Source organism: Notechis scutatus, chromosome 3 (assembly GCF_049901735.1).
Source record: "Notechis scutatus isolate UNSWTSFEM ecotype Mainland chromosome 3, rNotScu1.2, whole genome shotgun sequence".
NCBI classification, from domain to species: Eukaryota; Metazoa; Chordata; class Lepidosauria; order Squamata; family Elapidae; genus Notechis; species Notechis scutatus.
The window spans coordinates 163,334,303-163,358,163 of NC_142011.1; the positions used below are offsets into that span (position 1 = coordinate 163,334,303).

General features: G+C 36.9%; 1 protein-coding gene across 7 annotated transcripts in view; it reads right to left on the reverse strand.

Moving 5' to 3' along the window:
- Nucleotides 1–441: 441 nt before the first annotated feature.
- The window catches only part of ZNF521 (zinc finger protein 521), a 298,810-nt gene continuing 275,390 nt past the window's right edge, over nucleotides 442–23,861 (reverse strand). For all 7 annotated transcript variants that reach the window (XR_015748880.1, XR_015748879.1, XM_087961647.1 and 4 more), the window contains one exon: nucleotides 442–1,235. Coding sequence is in view for 5 of the 7 variants with exons in the window: in XM_087961647.1 (XP_087817773.1) it covers nucleotides 1,206–1,235 (30 nt within the window). In the remaining 2 variants the exon portion in view is untranslated. The remainder of the gene's footprint in view (nucleotides 1,236–23,861) is intronic.

The window sequence follows — 23,861 nt, forward strand, 5'->3', positions numbered from 1 at the left end:
AGATTCTGAGCACATTTAGTGGTAGTAAATCCAGCAAACTCAACAGGCTTTCTATTTAAGAGAAATGTACACTTGACATTGTATTATAAAACCAAATGCAGATAGATAAGACTTGATTTAAAACCCGATAGTCTGCACATCATTTAGGGGCTGAATGCTTGCAAGCCAGATCACTCACTCACTAACTCTGCTGTAAGTCCTTGTATTTCTCAAAAAGAAAAAAAAGGATCATTACATAGGGTAAAATAATATATAGTTAACATATATCTAAAATAATAAACTATCAATTGAAGTACATCAATTAGAATACATTTATCATGCATGTGTGATACGAGAATGTGTGACGTTGACGATGAAAGTTATAAGACACAATTCATTTGCAAAGAGGAACTTTTTAAAATAAAATAATCTGGGATAAAAGAAAAGAAACTTATTATGTAATGGTAAACTGAATTTATTTCTTCTTGGAAAACCATTCCAGTAATCTCCAGGTTCAGACTGCAGAGTAAACATTAATAACAGTAACATACAGGTTAGTTCAACTGATTCAAAAATTTGGCCATGTGACATCATTAAGGAAAAGTCTTGAACACTCAAAAGCTTCAAATGGTATCCAGGAAAAAAAGTTTCTTTGACAATCTACATAACAACTATTGCATATATGGTAATGCTATCTGTCATATCGCAAGGCTTACAAATATATACAGGCCATATTCAACTGGGTCCTGCTTGGAGAGTCTTTCTTCTTGTTCTTCTTCTTCGGCACTAAAAATATTCTTGAATTCATCCATTTGAATACCAAAAGACAGAGATTGTAGACATAAGCTTGAACAAAAGGAAGGCCAAAAGGTTTGTACTGTTTCTTTTTCTTTTTTTCCTTAAGCCATATTTCCCTTTTATATGTTGTTGGGATAATAATAACTCTTAGTCCTGCTTGAATAGGGCCCAAGTCCACTTGTCTTTATAAGACCATTTTAGTATCAGACAACATAATACATGTGCAACACTTTATATACAGGAAGTCTCTCCGGTGCTCAAAAGTTCAAACACATGAACATCCAACAGTTTCCATAATACAGGTTTTATGGTACAATACAATGTTTCTGAATAATATATATTAACAATGAGAGTCTCGTGCAAAGAGTAAAACATGTTCCCTTTTTTTGTCCTGCAAAGATTCCTCTTCTGAAGAACTGGGCCTTGCACTAACTGCTATGTTGGGTCATCGTATGATTCTGTGAAGAAAGAAGAAAGAAAAGAAAAGGAAAAGCAATCACTGTGCTGAAATATACCAGCAATGCTACAGAGAAATAGCATAACATAAGATAGTAAAAACCATGTTAAATGGTATGTATTGTGCAAACTACCAAGCAAGTTTATAAAAATGTATATATATGTCTCTGCACTCTAGGCCTATATTTGGCTAAATACCCATCTATAAATTTAACCTGTAAATGCCAATTTAGCCTGTAATAAAGAATATGAAATTGATTAAATTGTATATTAGAAAGTATAAGCAGATATTGCTTATATGGTGCTGATGATAAATTTCAATATAATTTCAGAATACAGCTTGTCATGTATGTGATATCTTATATAGTTGGTAGGAATGTACTCAGAAAGATGGATGAAAGTTCAGTAGGAGTTCCAAAGAAGAGCAAAATTGGTTGTGGCCCCACTGAAGTGTTTAATATAGCTGATGTTTTGATGTATGCTGTCCAGAGTCACTGTCATGGATTGGACAGCTGTATATACCATGGAAATAAAGAAATAAAAAACAATATTTCTAAAAACAGCTAATAAACCATGACTACATTCCTAGATTCATTTAATAGGAATTTTATCCCATCATGGTAGAAAATTCTAAGCAAATACTAAACCTCATAATGTGCTAGGCAATACAAGACTTCTGGCCGGTAGTCTACCAGAAAAAATATTCAATAGAGTTAAAAATGAAATAGTCCATCATTTGTTTGATTTCATGTATACAATACTATTTTCTACATTAATTCACTTCAAAATGATTGTGAAAAAGCAGTGGCAGAATAAGGCCTTCAAAACACAGCTATTAATAGTTAATACATGCCAATTTTAAATTCAGATAGTTTAGAAATTAGAAAATCAAATCTGAGACCAACTAACATATTAAGATATAATATAGATTATGAAAACTTAATACATGAACTGTGCTGTACAACTTTATGGATAACATGATACAGTATTGTCCTTGGAATTTGTGCAATAAAGCACAACCATATGCAAGAAGACACTCTTTCAGGTGTGTAGACTATTTACAAGCAAACTGTGTGCCTATGTGCAGGGGAGATCAGCCATGTGATAAAACTCATACGGTGGCTTTATATGATAGGTATACTGCTTGATTAGAGCAGATTCCACTTCTATATAATCAGATTTATTTAAATACTGAAATATCCCAGGTCTGATACATAAGATCAAGCTAGAAAGTTAAAATATGCATATTTCAATGTGCCTGGAATCATATTAGAAGATGAACTTCAAATGCATGTATCATCAATCTAAAGCTTCTGCTTCAATATAATATACAGATTATCTTATGCTGCATCCCAAGTGCCAAATTAGAGATGAATCCTCTTCAAATATGGTTTTTAAAAGAGAAATAAGGAGCATGCCTGAAGTGAATGCCTCCACTGCAGTACTATGTAAATAATATGCTCCAGTCCTGTTTGACTGGAGAGGTACATGTCAGGGGTGTCAAACTGGCTGCCCATGGGGCGGATGTGTCAAATGCAGGCCACGCCCATCCCAGCTCCGCAAATGGGAAAAATGTCACGAAACGTCACATGACAGCAACATGACATCACAAAGTTTGACACCTGTGGCATATGTCATACACATGACAAAATTTGTGTCTGTAGGAGTCCTTATGTATGGGTAATCCTGACTTACCAACAGTAAGGGACTCTTGCAAAGCACTGTGGTCATAAGGTGTGATGTCGCCTAACTGCACTGACTCACAACTGTAGTTCTGGCAATTCCTGTTGAAGTTGTTAGATGAATTCTGCAGAGTCACAGCCAGTGGGTGTTCTTCATTGCTTGACCTAAACCAATCAGGGTTCCCTTTTTGGATTTGACCAGGCCACAGTAGCACTGAAGAAGTCCTTCAATGCTTAGTGGTAATTTGATTGCTTAGTGGTAATTTCAGTGATTATTTAAACAAATTTCTATTTTTCATTATCTCCAAACTGAATAAATATAATGTGGGACATTTCCCAATCAACCTGGTAGCTGTACTTCCTGCTTAATGTATTGATGTTCTGTACTTCCTGCTTAATGTATTGATGTTGGTAATTTGCATTCTCAACATTAAAGTTTTTTTGATGTAGTTCTAGTTGACTAGGAACAAATAGCAACAGAACATAGATGGGTACAGATTTAAACCCAATATCTTCATTTGCACAATATTCTTTTTCAAGAAATGAAAATTCTGATGTATATCCAAGTGCAACCCCCTACTCTCTCATGACTCAATTAAAGTGCATGTTGGGTTGTTTCAGCAAGAGGGAATGGAAAGAAAATGGAACCTTCAAGCAGCAGTAGAATGGATCAGTTTAACACTCTTTCTGGGGCAATTAAATGAGTTTCAGCAAAGGAACACCTTAAACATACCTTCCCAGATTCTTTTTACCTGAAACATCTATCTATAAATCTGCTGTACTGTCTAAATAAAAGACACACAAGTTTTACTGCTGCAAGAGCATTGCTAATACTTAATTATCCCAATGGACAATATCCATTCTTCAGAAAATCTGCAGCTGCTATCTAGAGCTCTACCCGAGGCTCAACTTCTAGCATAGAACAACACTGCACACATGAGGCTCTTTTCTTCTATCATAATCAACAATAGGAGAGAACTGTAATGCTGGATCATTGCCTATGTGTTTTAATGAGTCCTCTTACCTCCATTTTTTAAAATCTTGGATTCACATGTGGCCAGTTTAAGGATTAGAAAAGCCACATAGCACTATGTGACACAATTGAAAGTAGCATTTCATGTGTGCTCAGGACTCAAACCTCAATAATTTTTTTAATTAAAGAAAAAACACACAAAGGCACTAATGTGGTAGATGCAAAATAAACTATGGAATTATTCTTCACTAAGCTCTGTTTTGGGGTCCCACAGCTGATATAGCCTATTGCACAAAAACATTCTCAGGAGCGAAGAGATGCCCTGATTTAAATTCAAGGCAAAATGATGGAGAAAAATCACTGAGCAAGGCAAAACATAAAGATGAATATGGCTCCCGAAAATGCACAAAGGAGATTAGAGCTCCTCTTGTCCGTTAAAACTCTTTAAATCTTTCTAGAAATCGATCCTGATGCTTCAATGACTGTATAAAATGGAAAACTTGGGATGGAGGCCACTGTGGAAAATGGAAGCAGCAAAGTTTAGAAAGGTTCTTTTTGCTTCTGTTTGCACCTCGGATCCAAGTCACACTCACTTTATACACCTTAGGAGCAGCCTCCTAATATCAATGATATATATGTAAATTCTTTGCATTCTAAGGCATGAACAAGACAGAGAGAAACACTTGATTAGGGAGAAAAGCTTCCTGCTCATACCAGTTATAACTTTATGAGACAAAAAGGTGAAAGATTGAAGGGAAGAGATGAGGTAAGGAATAATCTTTAATCCCACAGAGAGCCACATTATATTCTAGGAGGGGGGACTGTCTATGGAGACCCCATGTCTAAGAACTGAAAATTGCAACCATTAATCCCAGTTATGAACTGTTGGAGGTTTTGTTTTAAGAGTGTTTCTTTTCACAAAAAAGATTGTGTTTAAAAATTTAGGGCAAAATTTTCCTCTATTATCCACACAGTAGCTCTCTGCTGTATATTGTCTTTTCATGTGTTCAGAACACCTACTTCCATGACAATGGGAATTGATGTAAGTGGGGAAGTCAGAAGACGGAGCTCCTGTTGATCTGAACACGGGAGTTTTCAAGGCACAGAGAAAACCAATAAAAGTTTCAGTGTAGCTCAGAATGTGTTTTGCCCTTTATAGGACAAACAATACATTTGAAACCGATGTTTTTATCATTGTTCTTCTGGAAAATGTGCAGTACTAATAACTTCCTCAAATTTATTCTTTCTTTCTCTTCCTCATACATGCAAATTAAACAAATCCTTGTTCCCATATTTCCTCCAGACTACTTCTCATATGTTATATTTATCTGTATTTCTTCTATCATCTATCTTATGCTGAAAGCTCCTTAGAATATCCTGAAGCTACTCATAATTTGAAGGGGAAAAAAGATTACAAATAATTTATACTGCAAATTTAACATTGATTTGGGTATTGAGGGGGTATTTTGTTTCGTCATCCCTTGTAGGTCCTTGACTTACAATGATCTGTTTAGCAACCAACTGAAGTTACAATGACACTGAAAAATGCAACTTATCACAGGTCCTCACACTTATGACCATCACAGCATCCCATGGTCATATGATTGTGATTCGGGCACTTAAGTGACCAGCTTGTATTTATGATGGTTGTAGCATCCTTGAGGTCATGTTGCAATCTTCCCAGCCGGCTTGTGACAAACCAAGTTAATGAGGAAAACCGGATTTGCTTAATGACCACATGATTCACTTAAAAACTGCAGTGATTTGCTTAATAACCATGGCAAAAAAAAGGTTTTAAACTGAGATGCAATTGACTTAATTGTCTTGCTTAATCCAAATTGTGGTCATAAGTCAAGGACTACCTATACTTCCTTTCATATACACATAGACAGACTAAAAATTTCACTATAAACTATATTTAGAAGTAAATATTCTTATACTCCAATGAACCATGTAATGAGCATCTATTACATTCCAAAAATCCTAAATGAATTTTACAAAGGTATTTTCTGAGTGAAATTAGTGGGACTGCTATATTTGCATAATTATATATGTAGGTTTTTTTTGGCTGTTTTATTTATAGTCATATCGAGTTATGTCCATTCTGTGCCCAAAATCTTTGAAACAGCTGGATACATTTTACTAAAATAGTGGCTCAGGAAAATTTATTTCCAAAGAGCAGGGTTGTTGTTCTTTTTAGTTGCCAGTTTTTGCTTCGTAGAGACCGTTTCATGACTTGAATTATATCCTTTGTGGGGTGGGGGGAATCTTTATGGAAGAGGGAGGGAGGGAAGGGAGAGGAGGAGTTTCTAAGGAGGGAGAAATCCTACTAATTCTCTACCTCATTACAGTCCCAAATGGAAAGTACAGTTGCATTCAATTTAAATGAGGCATTTTGAAGCTGAATGAAGTGAATGCGATTGTTGTTGAAAAGCAGATTATAAATAAGGAAATATAAAGATTAAATGAAGATGTTATTGTTCAACAGATGGAGACAGTATCACAGCAACATCTTTTCTTCCCCCTCTCCTTAATTCAAGACGGCAAACACTAGTAATCAATCATCACTGATTAACTAATTATGCTATACTAACATTTTGTAATTTGTAGGGAATTTAAAACTAAGCTCGGCTTTATTTCCACCTCCCTTTCTATAAAATGGACTGCATTCCAGGACAGCTTTGGGTTGTAAAACAAATTTCTACATTGCTAACCTTTAAGCGCTACTTTAAAACAAAACAAAACACCCCTCTTCCCCCCTCAACCTAAAAGCAATTGGTTTCCAACAGGCTGGATAATAAGTCTTTTGACCTGCATTCTTCTCTGACCCATTAAGGTCACCTCTGTGCTTGGGCATAGAGCTGACTTAGGAAATGCCTGCAAGTCCTGCATTTCATCTCCTGCCCACTCAAAATAAAGCTTTCTTTAAATGTGTCTGCAGGGTCCCAAAAGACCGGGAAGGCATCCCTGCAGTGGGCAATGAAGGGACAGAAGCTTCTGCCTTTATTAATGAATGCAGACCATTATGAGTCTGGCTGGCTCCTCGGCTGTTCCCAGAAGCATATACTGTACGTGACTTAAAATGCTAGAATATTGACACAAAGCGAGCCAGGCAACCCTAAGGAAAATTACTCCTTGGATATAATGTAGGCTCGTAACAGCTATTAGAGTACAAAATAAAACCCTCCGGGATCAAACTGACATATACAGCATTCTACCTACTCCTCAAACATTAGAAGAATTTCTTTGTGAAGGCATTCTCAAGGACAGCATTAAACTGACTTTTGTAGCAATCTGCAACAGCTTTTTTTGGCTTACAGCTTTTAGTACTAAATCTTTAGTTCAAATCAATATAAGTACTATATCCTCTACATTAATCAATACATTTGGTTCAATACACATTCTATTAAATTATACTTTCTAATCAAGAGGCTCTGATTCTATCCCCACATAGCTCCCTCCTCCCTCCCTCCAAACTTCTTACTTTCAATTTTTCCTCAGTGTCAGGATGCTGGTTTTTTTTTGGCAGAGATATGGGGGCAAAGGAACATTGGGCAAACCCAGCAAAACCTTAATTAAAACCCTAATGCCAAATAGAGAATTGCATTCCAGTGTCATTATGGATTCCACAATTTCCACTGCAACAATTTCTGTTTCTAGTTTGCTGGGAAAGGAAAAAAACATTCAAGACCACGGAAATGGAGTTCTGTTGCATTGTTGGTTTACAAAATGACAGTGGAAAAGGTTTTTGGCTAAACAAAGGAATGAAGGAGGAGAGAAGTAGCACTCAAATTTACAGACTAGTAAAGAACAACCACCACATTTATAAAACAAAATTTTCAAAGCTGCTAGCACAGTGGTTAGTCTTTGCTGCAGTTATTCATGCCCTGATAAACTCCTGCCTGGATTTTTGCAATTCTTTCTTTATACTTCAACCTTATAAAATGGCCTACAAATGCTAGTTGCTTCAGAATAGTTTTAGTTGCAATGGTTTTTAAGGGAACAACAAGATGATCAAATTACCTAATGTGTGGTCCTTCTGCCTGTCTTTATAATAAAAAAAACTTCTTTGATGGGACCCTAGCAAGCGAGACAGATTTCATTAAAGCCCTTCTATTGCCCAATGCTGTCTTCACAAGCGGTTACTTAGTATTTATTTAATATAGCAATAGCATTTTAGGCTTATGTGCCACCCTTTAGCACTTTACAGCACTCTCTGGGCAGTTCACACTGTCAGCATTATTTGCATATTGCCCCAACAATCTGGGTCTTCATTTTTCCAACATTGGAAGGATGGAAGGTTGAATTAACTTTGAGCCCCCGTCAGAATCAAACTCCAGGCTGTGGGAGAGTTTGCCTGAAAATACTGCATGTAAGCACTGTGCATGTCCTAGAATTATGGAGATAAGACACATTACAATTTTGCATCATGCTCTTGCAGAGGAGCATGAAACCACTTGAAATGATACAAAGCAAACCTCAATACAAGTTTACACCTCTTGAAAATTGTACACATATTTCAAGCACAGAAGAACTACAAAGCTCAAGTCTTATGCCATACGTTTCAATGAGTTAATGAAACCAGATTTAACTCCTATGGTTATTTACTTAGAAGTAAGCCTCTCTTGATTCAGAAGAGGATAATATTGTGTGGATGAAGTATAAACCACAAAATGCTACGGTACCAGAGGTGGTATTCAGCAGGTTCTGACCAGTTCTGGAGAACCAGTAGCGGAAATTTTGAGTAGTTCGGAGAACCGGCAAATCCTACCTCTGACTGGAGATTTTACAGTATCCTTCCCCTGCCACGCCCACCATGCCATGCCCACAGAACTGATAGTAAAAAAAATTGAATCCCACCACTGTACGGTACCTACTGGACAGCATTTCCTATTTATATGCTTTTTTCTTCTAATCCTGCATAAGACTCTGGATTACAACAACTGCCTTATTCTCTGTATCAGTTCAGTCACTATGGGCCTAAAAGTACCCACCCCACACACCCCCGGACAGTTTTCACCATTCTAGGCTATCATGTCTAATATTCTTTAGGCAACTTAATACTATCACCAAAAAAAGGTACAAAACCTTGTAAGAGTAAGAGTCAAGATGAAAAAAAAACAACATAGAAAATGGGGCCTGAAGTGCATCTTTTCTTCAACTATTCAGAATAATTTATTGCAGCAACATTTATTATACACCAAATTAACAATCTTCCTGATGGGAAAGAAAAGTCACTTTGGTTTACTTAGTCAAAGCTGTCTTAACCAGCAAAGAAAGTCAGATAGTTCACTGCAATCTCTCTATATCAATAGCCATCATGCTCGTAAATATATAGAAATATTGCTGTCAATACCCTGGGTATTATTCTGAAAATGCTATAATTTGGCACAAGGGAGGAGTTCCCACAGTGAATGGCAGCTTTCGTAATATGATGTTGCCATGCCTACCTGCCTTCATGATTCCTCCGCAGTGGGGGAAGAGCAAAAATAAGTGGACAACAATAGCATCATGGCAGCAAAGGATTTTCTACTCCGGGGCTACCTTGAGCTGCAAAATGTAGTTATATAGTTATATATGTCACAAAACTGATTTACATCTAAAGCATGGAGATGTCACAGAGACTGAACAGTTTTCATCTGGATGCTACAGTTTTTAATGTTCTTACATTTAAAAGTCATAATGGCAGAAAAGAATCTGTCCCTGGCGTGCTTAAAATGTTCAGGGATATATTGGTGAGCAGACCAAACACAGATGCATAAATACATAAATCAAAGGTTGGATGTACACATGCAGAATACTGTCATTAGATTATTTCAGATTTATGCTAAAGAAACTATTTTGAATGCACCTCTACAAAGATATACAAGTTATTTTTTATAATCAGACTTGCAATCAAGCTCTTTTGTTTTGGAAAAGAATTAAAAATACATCTTCAAGGAGGTAATTGAGACCTTTTATTGTAGTATTTTGCCAACAAAGCTGCTGAAATTCAACTATCTTTACTTTTCATGGCAGGGTTTAAAGTACCTGTCTTGTCCTATGTCTAATATTCCAATGAAGTGGACAGCCTGCTCTCCAGAATGAACCCAACCAAGTTTGGGTTCATTTTGTGTGCATCATGGGAAATTTGGGCTGTTCCTAAGGCAGATGATTGGCCACATCTGGCAAATGGTCAATATTTCATTGCAGGAAGAGGTAATGTCAGTAGCCTTGAAGGTGGCTGTTGTATATCTTCTTCTTAAGAGGCCTCCATGGATCTAACCATACTTGACAACTATCACCCAGTCTTGAATTTGATCTGGGATCTGAATGGAATGCAACACGATAAAGCTGAATCCTGACAGGATGGAGATACATAATTAGCCGAATCCTGCAGGTGTTAAGGAGGTAGTTAAAACCTTGCTCTTTCCCTTGGTCTTGGGGTCAGGTTGCGCTAAGCCCCAGCCTCAATTTCCATAAAATACTTTTATGTAGAATGTTTTAATGATACATGTTGTTTAATATTAATGTTTTTTTTTCCTTTTCTTTGTTTTTCTTTGCGGTTGACTACATTAGTGCATATAGAGGGGGAAGGAAAGGAAGAAGATAGTTAAGATGATGAGGTGGAACTAGCAGCAGGCCTAGCACACATACAATACCTTGGTCATCTGGAACTCATGAAGAGACAGCTGCATCCAAGTGCTACCAAAGGGTAAGACAGATTCTGAAGATCCAGTTCAATAAGAGGAACAAGATCCATGCTGTCAATATGTATCTCCTGCCAATCATCAGATACCCTGCTGATACAGTGAACTGGCAAAAGGAGGACATGGAGGCTGCCAATGTGAAGAACCAGAAGCTCTTCACAATGTACAAAGGTTTCCAACCCAAGTCCAACACTCTGAATAGAATAGAATAGAATAGAATAGAATAGAATAGAATAGAATAGAATAGAATAGAATAGAATAACAGAGTTAGAAGGGACCTTGGAAGTCCAACTCCCTCCTCAGGCAGGAAACCCTATACTATTTCTGACAATCAGTTGTCCAATCTCTTGTTAAAAACTTCCAGTATTGGAGCATTCACAACCTCTGGAGGCAAGTTGTTCCACTTATTAATTATTCTAACTGTCAGGAAATTTCTTCTTAGTTCTAGATTGATTCTCTCCTTGATTAATTTCCATCTACTGATTCTTGTCCTGCCCTCAGGTGCTTTGGAGAATAGCCTAACTCCTTCTTTGTGGCAACCCCTGAGATATCAGACCACTGCTATCATGTCACCCCTAGTTCTTCTCTTCATTAAACTAGACATACACAATTCCAGCAACTGTTCTTTATATGTTTTAGCCTACAGTCCCCTAATTATCTTTGTTGCTCTTCTCTACACTGTTTCTAGAGTCTCAACATCTTTTTAACACTGTGGTGACCAAACTGGCTGCAGTATTCCAAGTGTGGCTTTACCAAGACATTTTTAAAATAATATTAACATTCTTGTGATTAAAGACTGCACTCCAGCCAGAAAAAAGCAGGCTGTCAGGTTTCCCAATTTTGGGCTTGACACAGGCAGGGCCTGAATGTCAAAATCACTCTCCAAAGCATCCAGGACTACATAAGTTATATGGTACCCAAAAAGATAAGCAGCTAAGAGAATGCCAGCAGAAGACATGGGAGGAAGATCAAATAGAGGAAGTGCCATTGCAGGATAAGAACTGCACGAGAAATACTATTGACTGATAGTTCAGATGACTGACACTGGGAACTCTCACCCATGGCTGGACTAAAGCACAGCTCTGAGGCCTTGATCATAGCAGCACCACATCCATAGAAGCGGGGGTTTACCATATCAGACAGGAACTGAAGTGCAGGCTGTGCAAAGAGCCCTCAGAGATAGTCCCACACATAGTGGCAGGATGTAAGATGTGGGAAGGAATAGCATACACTGAGTAGCCCAACCATTGTTGCGGGGGGTGGGGTGGTGAGAGATTCTACAAGTCACGAAGAATAAGAAGCCTAAAATCTTGTGGGACTTCCAGATCCAGATGGTACTGATCAATTAATCAGGCATCAACCAGAAGACAGTGATAGTGATAGATATAGTGGTACCAAGTAACAGCAACATCAGGAAGATGGAACAAGATAGGATGAAGGAAAGAAAGCCGAAGTAGTCCCAGTGGCAGTAGAAGCACTTGGGTTTGAGATTCCTAAGCTGGGAGAGTGGCTCCACCAGAACCCAGGAACAACAACAGAGCTCCCTGTCAAGAAGAGTGCAGTTCTAAGAACAGCAAACTGTACAGAACCATCAAACTCCCAGGCATCTGGTATAGATTGAAAAAGACACTTATCACCCATAAAGATGAGAAGGGATTTTTTAAATGGGTAATATGCTAGTTCAAATAACACCCTAACTCTATCCCATGGATGCATCCCATTAATAGAAAACAACTGAAACAGTCATATCTATATGGCAAGCCTAGGCTGCTATTTTTCAAGCAGAATATTATGCTGCAGTTATTAAAAGTTCACTGGCACTATGGTCTGCCATCAGGGAAGAACAAAAATTTCCTTCCAGTTCCTGTTCAAACCCACTTTCTAATTCACCTGATACTTTGGAACAGTACTTTTATAAACTTGATGAAATAAAGGCTTAACAAATTCAAGGGATGAGAATTTAGTAAATCAATCAGTCCCTTCCCTCAATTTTTTTCTGTGTGCATGCCGTTCTGCTAGGTCTAAAATTTTTCCTAACAAGTTGAGAATATTTGAAAGAGGTTGTTTCTCTGTTGCAACTTCAGTATAGCAGAATGATATGGGCTTTGATAGACAAGACCATCTAATCAATATTCAAGGAGTAAGTCAGTGCATTATGGACAGATGTGTGTATGTGCCAGTTGTTTCTATGCTTTTATTTTTTCCTCTTGTAATGTTTAATTTATCATGCTGGAGCTTTTTAAACAAGAACATCTGTAAGCAAGTTTAAGTACAACCTCTCTCATTTTACATCTGTATGCTTTGCTCTTTCTCAATGTCTTAATTGTAGGTATCTTCATAATAAATACATCTGTAGCAGTAAGAAAATGATAAACCGGGAAATCTGATAGGTTGTATAGTGTTTATAATTTACATAATCAAGCATTCTCTACTTGCTTAAGTGTGAACACAGGATTGAAACACAATAAGTGGCAATGCACATATTTTTTTATAGGTCAAAGCCAATTAAATAAACTACAACTAAATATTTAACAGCTCCGCTTAGTAATTAGTGGCAAATAATGGGAGCTTAAATTGATAATCAAACAGGTGTTTTTAAAACTAAGCCAGCTCTAATGTCACATCCATTTAACAAGCTTTACATTTCTGTATGAAGTATCACAAGGTAGATTTAAGGAATTTTCCTCTAAAGGTACAATGTAGTCATTGATATCCAAGGCAGAATCATATTTAATTATTTTGCTGTGGGGTAGAGAGAAATGAAGTATGTGAATATCAGAAAATGCATAATTTAAGATTTCAGAAGGTCACTTAGATTGTAATCCTTTAGCCATTGAATTGGCAAGAAAAGACTGTCTGATAATTAAAATGGAGATAAATCACTAATCTGTGACATTAAGATTAAAAACAACAGAGGACCTCCTTTAAAATAATCTGGTTCATAATATAAGTCATACGTACGTACGTACGTACATACATACATACATACATAGCATACATACATACATTTCTATAACACAAGGGAATCACTTCTGTTCACATAAAATACATGTCTCAAGCTACTCTACTTCTTACAAAAATGTATGTATATGGTGGATTTACTTCTTTTTCTGAATATGCTACTATTGAGATAATGTGACAGAATAAGCTGCTGAATCACTCTATTTGAATTGTGTGAAAATAAAGATACCTCAAAGAAGGGGTCTGGATTAGATATTTTGCAAACTTCTTTCCATGACAAAGGCCATCATTTCTATGCATACTATAATCACTCTTGAATGAAAAGATGAGATAAAATGAAAGCTATTGATGAAGAAAGCATATTTACTAATTACTGGTTATTATTCTGCAAAATACATGATCTGAAAATAAAAGAAAATATATGGTTATTGAATTGCAGTAAGAAGATATGAAATTCTGTCCTATATTTTCATACCAGTAAAGAGTATGATTAATAATTTGAACCTAGATCTATATCTGTTTGCTGATAATCTATATTAATTCTTCTATATAGCTGAAACCTATAGGTTTTCAAAAACTCTTATTCGATAAAACATTATATTCATATTTAATATAATGAAAGCGTCTTATTTTCATGATTCCAGATAGCATGATTAAAATTAGCCTTTTATTATTACTGTTAGCACAAAGTCTCTAGAGCAGGGATCCCAACCTCTGGTCTATGGACTGGCACCTGTCTGTGGCATGTCAGAAACTGGTCTGCACAAACAAGCAAAGCCCCATCCATAGGATGCTGGCAGCACACAAAACCACGCCCCCTCCAGTCCACGGAAAAACCTTTCCACACAGAATCGGTCCCTGGTGCCCCAGAGATTGAAGTATGTTTCTCTCAGAGGTAGCATCTTTCCTTTTTGTATCCTACAGAGAAGTTAAAATATTTTTATGCCATTGTGTTTTCAGCCTTGATTGTGGGCACTAGGTATATGTTGTTTTGTTTTAATCTATTTTTTTTGTTTTTCTACATACGTTCCTGCCACCAAGTGCCATGTTGGGGTAGTCTACAGATATTATAAGAATGAATGAAGGAAAACCTTGAAGGGCTTCATAATGCCTGGCATATTAGGTACAATGCTGCAAACATTCTCTATAGCATTATTTCTAAAGTTCCTGGAGGATCCTTCTCTTTATTTTCCCCTCCATGTTTTAGATATTTTATGAGTCCTCTGCTGTCACCATCCTCCCAACCATGCCCTTCCTATGACATTGCCTGTAATGGCTCAGTTGAATTGCCTCTTTCACCTTATTCAGACGTTGTGCTACAACCTGACTATGTATCCACATCCAGCGGGAATCGTTGCCTATTGCCTAGCTTTTCTTTTCCTTCCATCAACCTGACAGGATTTCTGATATTTCTGCATGTTTCAGGAACAAGAGAACTAAGGAGGTACCGAAATGAGGAAGCTACTGCAGATAAGGTGCTTTCTTGAATTTTTTTTTTAAACACATAGTCTGGTCTTTGAATGGGACAGTTACAAATAATTAGACGGATTGCAAGAAAGCCTCCCTTCAGACACCCCAAACAGATTAAGATTTCCTAACTCTGGAGAGCATATTGGAAAAATATGGATCACATGATTATCTCTGGGTTCAAAGATATTTATATTAGGCTTTAAAATCGTTCATTTATTAATGAATACAAATTAGTGAAAAACTTATGATCAAGACATCAAGGTAGCTTCTTTTAAGACCTGTTTTCTCACTCTCCTCAAATATAAATATAAAGAGAGGAACAAACAGCAGATATATGCTGTGATATTTTTCATCCAGTAACATTTTATATCATTGCAATTTTGATGGTAAACCCGTAGTATTGTCCTTCTTGGATATTTTGTATTAGGTGTAATCACTAACATTTGTGCAAAGGAGAAGTAACTGTTACCAGAGCAATATACTGGAATTTTATAGTTATTATATTCAATCATGGCTGTCTGGTAATGGTAAATACAGAAACAGTTCCTCAAATAATTGCAAGTATCTTTTATTTTCTTGAGTTATTCAATCTTTTAAAAGTAATTGATACATCTGGTGATTAAAAGTCCATGATTACTATGGCCCTCTGCCATAACACTGGAACTCACAGTATATAGATACTTTATCTGTTCAATGCACTGAAGCACTATAGTGTTATCCATTTTGTAGAACAGAAAGGAAAGAAATTCTCTTACATAACTGACTGCTCACTTGACATTAAATGATCTAGCACTTCAGAAGTTAATCTATGCTGACCAGAAAAGGATGGACTTTTCTCAGTTTTGAAATATAGCACTTTTAACCATGGGCTATTGGTACCATATACTTGTCAACTGCTTACCACCACAACAAAAAGGTAGATTTTGTTTTTGGAAGACCAGCCTCTTCAAATAATGAAAACTGCAAAATGATTCCTCATTGATTTCTCAAAATGATTCCGTAAAACAAAGAAAACAAGAGAAATGGTGCAAATGAAATAAAAAAACACTTTGTGCTTAGAAAACTATTGCACAAATAATAAGAACAATAAGATAGGTTCAATTGTATATTATAATATTTAATCAAAGGTTGCATATGGATAATACCCTACTATGATTTATGAATACCTCATCTCATGAACCTACAATACAATGAGCTTATCAAGTGTTGCCACAGTGGCAATTTTAAGATCCCTGCTAAAAACCATCCCTGAAAAACTCTAGTGTCAGGTAAAATAATTTAAGGAGGAAATATAATTGACCGACCCTACCCTAATGATGGCAAGTTGCCTGTATTAGCTGCTTGTCTCTATTTACATGCATTTAAAATCATCATGGTGGTAAGGGAGGACCAACTGCAGTTCACTGAAGAAACTTTCTAAAGTAAAATATTGTTTTGACCGCAGAATAAAAACAATATGTTGTCTATCAGATAGTGACTCATCATGCTGCAGCGCATTTATACTTTTGAAAAAATAAGCTACAAACAAGCAAACACTGTAATGCTGCTAAGTGTAAAGGTGCAGGCAATGGGAAGTCGGCTTTTTTAATCAGATCTCAAAGGAATCTGTCATATTGAAGTGGCACTTATTCTAATTTAAAGCTCTTATGATTACTTTCATCTCTGAGAAGTGTATAAACTAACAACTTTGTTAAAAAGACTAGACTCTCAAAATGTATATGCAACAAAAAACAGGTTTGAGCTTAAAATGGTTGCGGGGGTGGGTGGGTGTCGTTTTCCTTTCAACATACTTTTTCTAACAATGAAAGGAAACATGTGTTTGGGGTTGTGATGAAGTCCCTGAAGTTCAATAATATTTCTACCTTAGATCTTCACAATCAGCAAGATCTGTACAGTCATATTATCATTTTAAAGCCCTATTGCGATTGTCATTTCTGTTCAGCTTCTTGGAAAAAACCTTATGTAGCTTCATTTTTATGTTATGTTTGCCATAAGTAAACATTAATGTGGTTCCCTTTCTATTTTCAGTTTCTCTACGTACTTTATTTTATTATTCTGTCTTTCACAATATTGGTATGCGTACATGAAAAGTAGTGAATAAGACCAGTTTTATCTGAAATGTCTAACCTTTTTAAGACTGCCAATCAACATCTCACTTTTCTCAGGGCTTCTACTACAATTGGCTTCTATTCCTCCCACTGTTTAAAGGAACATTTGAAGTAGAGGGCAGTGGTAGAAACCAAATTAAACATTAACTATTTAAGTGTCTTTAATCTGGAATGTTGTCTTTGGGATTTGAAAATCAACAGTTCCATACAATTTTCCTCTTTTATGTTGGAAATGGTTCTATCTTCACTAACGATGAGTTAAATCTTTAACATACAATTTACTGCATGTAGTCTAGCCCCTAGTACATGGATTATTTATGCATGCAGCCAAAAATAATAAGAGAGAGAAGCTACATATAGGGGAATAGGAGAAAGGGGCACAGGATATACAGGATAATGTTGCTCAGTGAAGCAGCTATGAGGAATGAATAGTCATCATACTGGAAATGCTAAACAATATTAAGATCCTCTGCATAAAAAAGCAGACTCACTCTCAATTAATCTAAGGGTTTGAGACAAATGAGAATAAGAGGTCTAGATAAATTAGATCAAAAGCTATAGCTGGATAAGTGTTATTATGTACCTTTTCCATTACTTATAGTAGATAAAAAAGTCAAAATACAGAGAAAGCTGTATTGTGTTTGGTACTGAATGTGATATCCTGCCATGCGCCTATTATTTATGCTTCTAAAAATCTGCTAAGACTCAAATTGTACCTTATCGCACAAAAGATAATAATGAAAGTGAGTCAACTATATACTGTATGCACATTGAGCTGAAAGAAAGTTTGCATTCTCTTTGAAGACAAGAGTACTTTGTAGATGTTTCTTTTTCAAAAAAGATTTAGGGTAGTGAGTTACAATGCTGTTTATATAGCAGAAAATAATTTTATGCTGACCAGATAGAACATCTTCAAATGCATTTTGTAGTGGTGTGAGGAAGCCCAATAGTGAGCATTCTCTGTAGCAATTCTCCTCCTCCAGAATACTTTGCCTCTGAAACTTGGATGGCCCTACCCTCATGACTTTCCAAAAGCAGGTGAAAACATGACTCATCTGGAGGTCATTCAGGCGTTAATTGTACATAGCAACACCATTCTTTATACTTTGAAAATTTTTCAGTTTCTTATTAATTACTCTTTCAATCATTTTATTCTGATTTTGAATGCTGTTTTTAAAAATATTCTCTAAGAGACCTGGAATCCAGTTGGCCTCATGTGGATAAATTTTATATATATTTATTAAAAGCCACATTTGTGAAACTATAAAACTTCTATTGTTATCAAAATGTCATAAAATTGCAAATGATTATAGATGCATAATGAGTTATACCAATTGAGACTGATAGCTGAAGTCATAAAGATTTTGAAAGTCTGAATCCCTAAATTAGACTTAAAATCAACAGATTGTAGATAGTTTTGATATATGTAAAAACAGTCCTATGTTTTTTTAAAAACCTATTAATTGGGCTCCATTTTGCTAGTTAAATGCTTCATGTAACTCCTATTGCCCCGCCTATTCATAGGACAATGTTCTTGAAACCTCACTTCAAGTTCATCTCACCAAAAGGATGGTTAAAAAAAAGCTAGCCTCTTGCCTCTGATAAAATATTGTATGAAGAACAATTGTAGGGTTTCCATTGTTTCATTTAACTCAGTAATTTGTTTTTTGTTTGCTGATTATACAGGTTTTTTTTTGCTGCTCACTTTAGGTTACTATTCATTATTACTTAAACATCAGAACCCTTTGGATGAAAGTGACTTTACTACTTTTAAAAAGCAGTCAGTTAACTTTCTATGGTATAAAGTTTTATTTAGATGATGGAAGAACAATTGGAAGGCTCTTTATGAAACCTGCAACTCCATGTATATTAGTCATATCATATTCACCCCTGACATCCATATCATAGCCAAAAATGTGGGGCTACCCACTGCCTCTCGGATACCCCAGCAGAGTTGATCCTCTGCAACTCCTCTGTATGGCACTTCCTGTTAAAAAAAGATTTCTGCATGCATTATTCCATAATCTGCTCTACTTCTTCCATCTTCTCCTACTCTCTCCCTCCAATTGCCCATACTGCGTTATGGATAGTTCAAGGGCTACGCAGAGCTTGTCTTCTCACTGCTGAGGGTAAAGGTAGGAGGGAAAGACAGACTTGTGCTTTTGGGAGCATTCCTGTGAAGTCTCTTTCGTGTGTGCATGTGCTTGAAGACAGCCCAATGAAATGAAGGAATGGAGATACTAAACAATGCTGCATAAAGTTGCCGACTGTTCGGCTAAGGGCCAGAAAATGAATCCAATTTTTCATTCTGTCATTATAAATATTTCAGTACAAATGGTACTGATTTTCTGCAACTGTGGTTAAGCAGAGGGCCTTCTGAGTGAATATTAAAAAAAAAGTAAAAGAAAACAAAGAAAAAGAGTGAAAAACAAGGAGGGGGGATACAGGAGAAGAAATTAATGTTAGCCAACCAATTAATTTCTTCCTTTAAATGTACCAGACGTGGGGAGAAACTGTATTATAATGTAGCTCATGACTCAAAGAAGATAGGAGGAAGAAGGGAAAAAAAAAAACATTTACCCTGCTCTTCTTCTGACAGTTTCTCATAAAATATCTGCAGTCCATCTATCTTTTAGTACTCCAGGCTCCTCTGGAGAGCAGAAAATAGTAGTTTAAAGCTCACTTCTGTGCCAGACTGCAGGAGATTGCTTTCCACAGGACCCCTGCTGATGGAGGCCTAGGGGAAGAGGCCTAGGAGTTATTCAATCAGCCCAGGACTCTGGGGCGGCTGGGGGTCCTTTGAGGGCTGATTATAAAGCTGCCCTCCTGTTGCCTGCCTCAGAACAGAATGAAATGAGCAGCCGCGTGCTGAGCAGATCCTGCAAGAAGGAATTTCACCTGTCATGGAGTTTGTCAGAATTTCAGGATTTATCTCAGTGCAAAATTAATAAAATACCAGGTCGGGTTTCAACCTGGCTACTCGGCCATGTCGTCTGAAAGTGATATTTCACCTAAGAAAACCTGTGCATTGCTCAAGTCGCTCTCGCAGTATCTATTTTGGAGGTATGGAACTTTGGCATGATGCTCCTCTCATTAGATAAGATGAGAGGATGAAGAAAAAAAAAAACCTCAGCCCAATCTAGTGTTTGCAGTATGATATAAAGTTTCCTTAGAGCAGATGAAAAGCAAGGTTTGGGGTGGTCATAAAACTTAAAAAGTCTCTTGGAAGATTTGTATTTTCTTAATCAGATTCGTGGAACAGCAAAGCCGCAAAATGCAAGGCAGATAATTCTGCTCCTTAAAACAAACAAACAAACAACCCCCCCCCCATGAGTGCTCCAGTGGCACAGAACACTGCCTGAGATTTTTTAAAAGATCCATCAAAGAAAAACAGTTAAGAATAGTAGAGTGTAGCTTATCGGGTAAAATCACCTGCCCTCTCCAATGGTGCTGATACTTTTTCCATAATTGTATTATATTATGCACAGGTCTCCTATGATAATATGCTAGGTAGCTGGGAAACAATCAATATGCTGCAGTTTAAGTGCTAGCAAAATGCACTGCTCCCAAATAGAAAACCTTCTTTAAGGTAAGCTATTTTGATCCACTGCAACAAATGAAAAACAAAAAACAAAACACCACAGAACGATAAATAGCTAGAGATCGTTTTGATAGTAACCATGAAAAATAAAAATAGCCGGAGAACACACACACAAACATACACACAGAGGAAGTCATTTCTGCCACAGTGAACCTCTTCTGACATCACATCTGTTAAAATTATTCACAGGCATTTGAGGTCTAGATATGATTTATGTTTTAAAGATGTGTTATCAACAAATGACAACAACCCACACTGTGAAATCCATAAATAAATCTTGTTCTATTGATGCAAGGTATATAACTATTTCCATCTTATTGTAGTCAAACAACCAGGAACAGCAGCAAGGGGTCATAGTAATAAGAATGCCATCACAAATCTCTGTGGTCCAATTCTGACCCGCCTATGCTTCAATCAAGGCAGTTGTCATATCTCAGGTCTCTTCAGGCAGCCCTTTCACCCTATAAAAATCTTCATATGGGGTCTAGTCTAGATACAACTCTGTTTACTTATAATTTTTGTACATGTGACTCCCCTGCCTTGGGAAACATGGAGGCAATTAATTCTCTGCCTCTGAGTGGTTTGCTTCAGTTGCAGGAGCAAATAAACACAAGGAAAGAAGGAATACTTGCCTGTGCAAATTAGGCAATGGGTGGGTAAATATGCTTCCATTTGCTGCACTTCAGGCAAATGCTGGCTAAATGCTTATATAATGCATGTGTGTGCGCATGAACACATATACTCAGCATACCAGTAAAAGAAAGAAAGATATATATATATATCCATTTACTGCTGTATTTTTGGCATAAAAAACCTCCAAACAAAGCAAATTAGAGACTTTCTAAGTCAGAGAATCAGTCTGAAAGAGGCATAAAAGCTCATTGGTACAATTGGCCTGTAATAAATCTTTCTTCCAGCCCCTTTCCATTTAGACAACAATTTAACATTGATACAGATCATCAAGCCACTTCTGCCAAGTAGAAGTAGTTTGACAGTTTTAACACCAAGAGATCTCACCGTAAAGAGAATCGGCAACGGCATGCAAGTGAAGGCACAGATGGTGGGAGGGAAGGCAGGGTGCTCTCAGCAGGCTACAGTAGAGATGCATTAACTCCACAGAGGGATAAGGACTTCCCACCAGTATAGTCATGAATTATAACTGAGCATGGGAGTGAGTTCTTATTGTCTCTGGCACAGCAAATATTCAGACCCATTTTCCTGCACCATCACCTTTCACCTTGGCAAATTCAAAACAAAGCAAAATGTACTCTTAATAGTATTTCACTATATGGTACAATGTATACCTATAGAGAAGGGGGAAAGAAACAAAAGACAGGTACCTTCTCTGTAACATAAATGCACTTATTGCCCATCTGACGATCTGTTGTTGAGAAGAAAATTAGTTCCCAGTAAAAGAGATTAAGTTCCTTCTAAGCAGTAGGCTGAAATCTTAGGTGAAAATAGTAACTTGTAACACTACCTATATTGTTGGTCTCTGCCCACAGATTATGCTGGGGATCTATTTTGCCGAATGCTTTAGAGCAGGGATGGGCAAAGTGGCTTTCCTTATATTGCTGAATTATATTGCAAGGGAATGATGGAACTTGTAGTTCAGAAATATTTAGGACTGAGAGAAAATGACTGCCCAAAGCCATTAAGCTATCTTCCACTTCTGGTTATGACAAGAACTCACGTTTCCCTCTTTTAGGCTCTCAGTATGTATAAATAGGCATTGGTTAATATATAAGCCCTGCTGAAGCATTCATTTCCCATAGCATGAAGACAGGTAATAATTCTATTAAGGAAAAAAAAATCCAATCTAAAATTGTAATCCATGCAGAATGAATTAAGTCCGCAACCTTCTATATAGTGAAGTCTGGAATATTTCCCAGTGAACTCAAGGAGTTTGCTTTTGAACAGACATGTATAAGATAATATGGGTAAAGGTGGTATTTATCAGAAAAGAGCAACAGAAAAGGTCAAGCATAAAACATGCAAAGGGAGGCCCTTCAGTCATATCATTTGCACTCCCCAATCACTCCAAGCAGGGCTTGGAATGCAGCAAAGTAGCAAAAACCAACAAAGGTTCTACAGTAGAAAGAGCTTATGTGTATGTACATGCCTCTAATAATTCTGGAGAGAACACTGTATCTGAGTTATTTAGAAATATATGTAAAAAAGATTTAATTCTAAAATATAAAAGTCTATTCTAAGAATATAGCCAGGCTCAGCCTTTTTCTTCACAATGTTTATAGTTTCTTCCTGAACCAAGCACTCTCCAGATCAGCTGGCTGAGGAATTCTGGGAGTCCACAAGTCTTAAAGTTGCCAAGGTTGGAGACCCCTGCTTCAGATGTATTAGATGACAATTCCTATCATCCCCAGTGTGCCTGCTGATCAGAGACTACTGTAGTTTGATAGATACATTTGATGCTGTACTTTGATAGATACATTTGAAAGACACCAGGCTGTTTTGGCACATGCTATTCATATAATATATAATAATAATGTCTTAATGTCCTTTAAAAATTCCAGAATCATAAAGTCCCTGGATGAAGATTTCCCTGTTCACTGCAAGAATCAATGTGAAGTGTCAAAGGCAGAGGACAACCTTACTTTCACTTGCATGTATGGTGTGCAGGGGAATCCACTACCTCTCTTGGAAACTGGTTCTGCTGTTGAACTGCTCTTCCAGTTCAGAAGTTTTTTTTCCCCCTAGCTCTCTGTCAGATTCTGTCTTCCTGTAACTCTATTTACATTTTAAAAACAATCCTATGCCTCTCCTCTCAAGGGAAAGGAGTCTTTTGCCAAATTGTCTTGCCCTCAGCAAAGTCATCAATGGCAAAGATTTATTGTTTTAGGCAGTTTAAGAATTTCCCCACTTTTAAAAGAGGGCGTTTATCCTGTCTTTCACTTTCGTTTAAAGCTTCAGTGTTCCTGTTCTAAATGACAGCACCGCAAGCACTGCTTTTAAGCATGATTCATCTTGCCTACCACATCCCAGGTTTTTACACCGAGCACCACTCTCTCATGAACAATGGAATTTTGCTCTGCCGGGCAGAGACTGTTACTAGCTGTAGACTTGCCACCAAGTATTACAATAAAGGCTACAAATGGGAATGCCACTTATACATAGGTTCTATTC